General features: G+C 44.6%; 1 protein-coding gene across 1 annotated transcript in view; it reads right to left on the bottom strand.

Annotated features, from left to right (window-relative positions):
- Positions 2,028-5,714, bottom strand: part of LOC109824233 (leucine-rich repeat receptor-like serine/threonine-protein kinase BAM2) — a 4,854-nt gene continuing 1,167 nt past the window's right edge. The window contains 6 exon segments of the mRNA XM_020390768.1: positions 2,028-2,570; positions 4,146-4,251; positions 4,254-4,277; positions 4,280-4,434; positions 4,437-4,530; positions 5,253-5,714. The exon segment at positions 5,253-5,714 is cut by the window's right edge and continues 1,167 nt beyond it. Coding sequence (XP_020246357.1) covers positions 2,152-2,570; positions 4,146-4,251; positions 4,254-4,277; positions 4,280-4,434; positions 4,437-4,530; positions 5,253-5,714 — 1,260 coding nt within the window. The 3' untranslated portion in view covers positions 2,028-2,151.

Raw genomic sequence — 5,714 nt, 5'->3', positions numbered from 1 at the left:
GAATGTATTTCTTCCCCAAAATACTCACTGTCTCTAAATGGCTCATTGCATGGCTATTTCAAAGGGGAGAGATATTTCTTCCCCAAAATACTCACTGTCTCTAAATGGCTCATTGCATGGCTATTTCAAAGGGGAGAGAGGGCTTAGACAAGGAGATCCCCTATCTCCTTACTTATTTGTTATAGGGATGGAATACCTCTCTAGGAAGCTAAGTACTCTCAAAAATGATAAATCATTCAAGTTTCATCCTAAATGTGGTCGATTGGGGATCACTCACTTATCCTTTGCAGATGATCTTCTCCTCCTTGCAAGAGCTGATATTCATTCTATAATGAAACTACACATCTGTCGGTATCTGGGATGGAAATCAACCCTACAAAATGTTCAGTTTATGTTAGTGGTGTTGAGGACAGCTTAAAAATTCAGATTTGCAATCTACTCAATTTTCCTGAGGGGACTTTGCCAGTTAGATATTTGGGGTTACCTCTTATATCTAAAAGACTATCATTCACTGATTGTTCCCCACTTATCAGCAGGATTTCAGATCAATTCATTCAGTGGAAAAAGAGGAGATTTCTCTCATACGCAGGGAGACTGCAATTAATAAAATCTGTCATCTTGGGTGTACAAACTTTCTGGACGAGTAATTTTATCCTGCCTATGAAAGTTCTTGAAAAAATAGACAGTCTATGTTCAGCCTTCCTATGGAACAGCAATATTCATCAGGTTTCCTGGTCTGATGTGTGCAAAAGGAAAAAACAGGGAGGATTGGGGCTCTTCTCAGCAAGGGACTGGAACTATTCTGCTGCACTTAAGCTCATTTGGATGATCCATATGAAAAAAGACCTGCTTTGGATCAAGTGGGTTCACGAATATTATATGCACCAATCAGATATATGGCATGTACAAAACAAAGCTTCAGACTCCTGGGTGTGGAGACAGCTCCTAAGAGCTAGGGACAAGATGTTGATCAAGTTTGGATCTGTCAGCAACCTCATAAACTCCATTAATGGCTGCTGTTTTAATGGTAGGCTTAAAATCTCCTCTATCTATAACCTATTCAATAGCTCTGCTCAAATTTCCTGGTACAGGACAGTTTGGGAGGGGTGGATATACCCAAAACACTCTTTTGTGCTATGGCTCTCTACTCTTTCCAGATTGTCTACACAGGACAGGCTAATTAGGATGAGGGTACTCAATACAAACCACTGTGTTTTGTGTCCTCCTGATCAGCAAAAAGAGGAAACTTGTCATCATCTCTTATTTGAATGCATATATTCAGCCCAAGTATGGAACGGTGTGATGGATTGGTTGCAATTTAAATGGAGGTCTTGCAATTGGACTTGTCTACTAAACTGGTATGCTCATAATCTTAGGGGTAAGGGGTTCATGAAGAAGATTAAGAGAATGGCTCTAGCTGCAGCAGTCTACTTTGTGTGGCAAGAGAGGAATTTGAGACTATTCCAAGGAAAAAATCGTAGCCCAGACATTCTCCTTCGAGTGATCAAGATTGCCATACTTTCAAAAGTTTTGAATGAGGATATACCGATACATTTTAAAGAGGAAATTGGGAGGATGTAAATGTAAATACTTAGAGTGACAGGTTTGTTTCTCCAGGCTGTTTCAATGCCGGAGATTTTGATGTTCTAACATTTTTTTTTCATTTGGTGAATGAATATAAAATATTTTTCATTGAAAAAAAAAAAAAAGTACACAAATGCACACTACAATCAATTTGTCCATGGGCTCCATTCATGAAGGGGCACAAAAATTCCAACGCCTTATCACCTTAAGCACAATGATGACATGACAACGACACGTAAATGTTCCGCCATCATATTCCTCACTCTTGTCAATTTTTAAGGAACGTCGACCACCTTCATGAGATATCACTAAAAAAATCAATAAATAAAGCTACGAGACAGCATTCCATCAAACAAGTACGCAAACGTACCCCTATTGGAAAACAAAATTCAAAATGTTTTATTTCTAATTAAGATTAATTACTTCCATCAACGCTCCATTCAAACTCAATAATAGAACCCCTATATATAGGCCTTTGAAGAGGTCAAATTAAACCCATAATATGTATTCACCCCGAAATTAACAATGTGATTAGAAATTTATACATAAAATTACACGATATCATGCCTATCTTTGAGTTAACATTTTGTAGCAATTGCTTTCTAAGTCTGGACTGCCCGATATTTTATTTGATGTAGATGAGGAAGAAGAAGACGGGGATTGATCTTCTGCGTGGCGAGGGAATTCTGATAGCATCTGAACCACCTCCCTCATCGTGGGCCTCTCTATACTATTCTGTTGGACGCATAACAGAGCAAGGAAGAATACGTGCATCGCTTCTTTGATGGGGACCGTACTTAACCTCGAGTCCAAGATTACATCGACGTGCTCCTTGCACCCGGAGGTGGTTCTTTTGCACCATTGGACTATGTCGACTCCGTCTCCGAAATCACCAACGGGGCGCCGCCCCGTGATGAGTTCTAGAAGCACTACTCCGAAGCTGTATACATCGCTTTTCTCGTCGACCTTGAGGGTGTAAGCGTATTCTGCATAGACGAATACATGAAAAATTTGCTCAAAAATGTGAGATTCTTGATGTACATGCATATATTTTTCAGATCGGTACGTGATGAATAAAAGTTTTCAGATTCTTGATGTACATCATCATGCCGTGTGAGTTGTAATTCTCTCAAAAGGGATGGCATGCATACGAGCTGTACACCAGGACTAAAGCAAAAAATTTATATATATGTACACCAGGACTATTCATCATTGTTCATTGTAAAAATTTATATTAGTTGGACAAGAGATATATTAATATATATTTACACATGCTGTCTAGAGATACCCACACATCATGTGATTGCATCTCTAGTGCTAACTTTAGGGGGCCATGCCATGATGCTACAAATGTCCTACAATATAATAAATGCCCATACGCCAACATATACAGTCATTAGCAATCTCATATAGTTAATTAAACATGCATATTATTATGTCATCACCAAAGTTAAGCGAGAGGAAGACAACATTCCCTCAAATCCCAAGGAAGCAGCAACATCCAACTCCAAATAAAACAAACGAAGGCACGAAGATTGAGAGGATCCCCTAATCTCCAAATATTATGTGCATGCTTTAGTTTGCTAAGTTTTGCATTTCCTAGAACAAACTTTAATTAATTAACTATAGCACCTAAAGATCTCACTTTAGCTAGTGCTAAACACATGCAGAGATGCCTACTCAAAAAGACTATAGCCGTAGCTGAAACCAACAAAAAGCAAAGGAGAGCTTATGATTTTAAGATGAGTTATACGTAGCAAACTTCCCTTTTATTTTATTTTTTTTCTTAAAAGCCGAAACTGTTACGTGTCGGGTTTAGCGAAAAATGTCAGTTGTGTCGGCGTATCAGGGTGTGCGGTATGGGAACAAAGTGACTTGTCTCTGTACTCTTGACTGTAAATCCTTTAATTTTTTACGCACTTAAGTACACGGCTTTTTTAGGATTATCATTATGCTCCCTACTTATGTTGTCTTGTGCTTTTGCATTTAACCCCGTCGGTAAATGATGAATGATGATGAAGCGGTCGTTCGTTTTATATATAGGTCATGTTCTCATATATATAATTTTTTTTAACACATCTTATTTAGAAACAAAGTCAATGGACACTTGTATTTGTCTTCTTCATTTTCCACATGCAATTCATAATTTTAAGCTTACGTAAACCCTTTTTTTTTTGTGTGTGAGCTGCATATAACCTCTCATCTATATATATAACATTCCTGATTTTACAACTTTATAAAAAAAATAAGTTGTGGGTGGGCCCCTTTCCTCATGAACCAAGGATTGTCAACTGTTAATAAAAGTACTTGATGAAAGATTATAAGTGTTCAATACACATGAGAAGTTTCCATTTGTTACCTTCTATAGACGGCTACAGAGAAAAATGACAAAACAATTAATGTAAAGCTTAAAGTAGACATCATGCGAAAAAAAAATTAAAAAAATCAATCAATTAACTTAATTGTATACTTCTAATATGATGCAGATGAATGTATACGCAGGTCAATTGACTTAATTAATTATACAAATTAAATTTTAAAAAGATAAACAAATTAATCACCTGGGGCGATGTACCCATAGGACCCAGCGATCGCCGACATGCTCTCCGACGCCCCGCCGTCGGTCAGGAACTTGGCCAGCGCCAGAAGTCCGCCAACGTGCGCCTGCGAACATTGTCGTCCAGCAGGATGTGTTGTTGGAGCTTGGAACGGTCCGATGCACGATCATCGGCTGCAGTCCGTGGTGCAGGTGTAGCAGCAAGCCTGGCGGCCTCCACGCGGCTATCCTGTACCTGCGGCCGCCACCGCGAGGAACGCCCCTTCCGTTCCCATGCAAGACGCTCGCCAGGCTCCGTTCCCATGAACTCCGTACACAGGCAGGTTCGTCTCCCACAGGTTCGTGGCACAATCGCCAGCAGGCCTCACGATGTTCCTGTGCCTTGATGCCTGCCCAGCGTCCTCACGCTCCCGCCTTGAACGAGTCGTGGCCGGTCGAAATGGAGCCGCAGACCAGCCCTCCTTCAGCGGGCCACGGAATCGCCGGCCCGCGGGCGTGGCGGCAGGCGTAGTACCACCCCCAGCCGGCGCGGCGCGCACCACGTTGCAGTCCTTCATGCGACTCGCCACGTCGCCCACGCGAAGTCGACCTCTGGAACGTGGTGAGGCGCCACGGCGCGGCGGCGGCCGCCTCCTAACCGCCCGCTGTAGGCCGGGCCTTCGCGATGGCGGCGCGGGGCGAACGGCCAGCGAGCACAGGAGCAGGCTCAGGGGCCAGGAGAGCCTGAAGTCGGCCGGCCCGCGGCGGCCGCCGCGCCGCCGGGGCTTCGGCCGGATGAGTCATCGCCGGGCTTCCGGAGGACCGGGCGCGCAGAGCCGCGGTTGCCGCGAACGAGGACGCGTTGAAGTAGAGGAACTTGCCGGGCGCTCGGCAGCTTCCCGAGAGCTCGTTGAAGCTGAAGGTCGGCGGAGGTGAGTGCTTTTAGTGCGAGGCGATGGGACCGTCGGATCGGACGCGTTCAGGTGTTTCCTCGAGAGGTGGTATTGAGGGTTCCCGATTTCGGCAGGCTGCGACGGCGGATTTGGCCGAAATGTTGTCGCGCAGCTGAGAGTCGAGGTAGGTGAGAGCTTGCGTGCGTTGCCGATATCGGGGCCGGGGATCGGACGAAAACGAGTTGCGGCGCTGGGTCGAGGCCTACGACGTTCTGGAGCGGCGCTATCGAGTCAGGGACCGGACCGGAGAGCTGGTTGCCGCTCACGAGTAGGGACTCGAGGGAAGTGAGGTTCGAGACCGAAGCGGGTAGGGGACCCGAAAGCAGATTGTTCGACAGATTAAGCTGAGACAACGGGCTCGGGCTCTGACCTGCAGGGTTCGGATTCTCGGAGACTGGCCCGGAGAGGAAATTGCTCTGGACCTCAAGCAAGTCGAGCTCCGGCAAGTAAACCAGCCCCGAAGGAATGGTACCATTCAAGTAGTTGTTGCCCAGTCTCACTCTAACCAAGCTCAGACATTTTCCTAGACGCTCAGGGATGGGGCCAAACAGGAAATTTCTGAACAGAATCAAAACCCTGAGCTGGTCCAGCGAGCAGAGGTCATCAGGAATCGTACCGGTGAGCCTGTTTGATGAGAGATC

Source organism: Asparagus officinalis, chromosome 9, assembly GCF_001876935.1.
Source record: "Asparagus officinalis chromosome 9, Aspof.V1, whole genome shotgun sequence".
Taxonomy (NCBI): domain Eukaryota; kingdom Viridiplantae; phylum Streptophyta; class Magnoliopsida; order Asparagales; family Asparagaceae; genus Asparagus; species Asparagus officinalis.
Note: the sequence above shows the minus strand (reverse complement) of the source record. Positions and strands in the feature narration are given on the sequence as shown.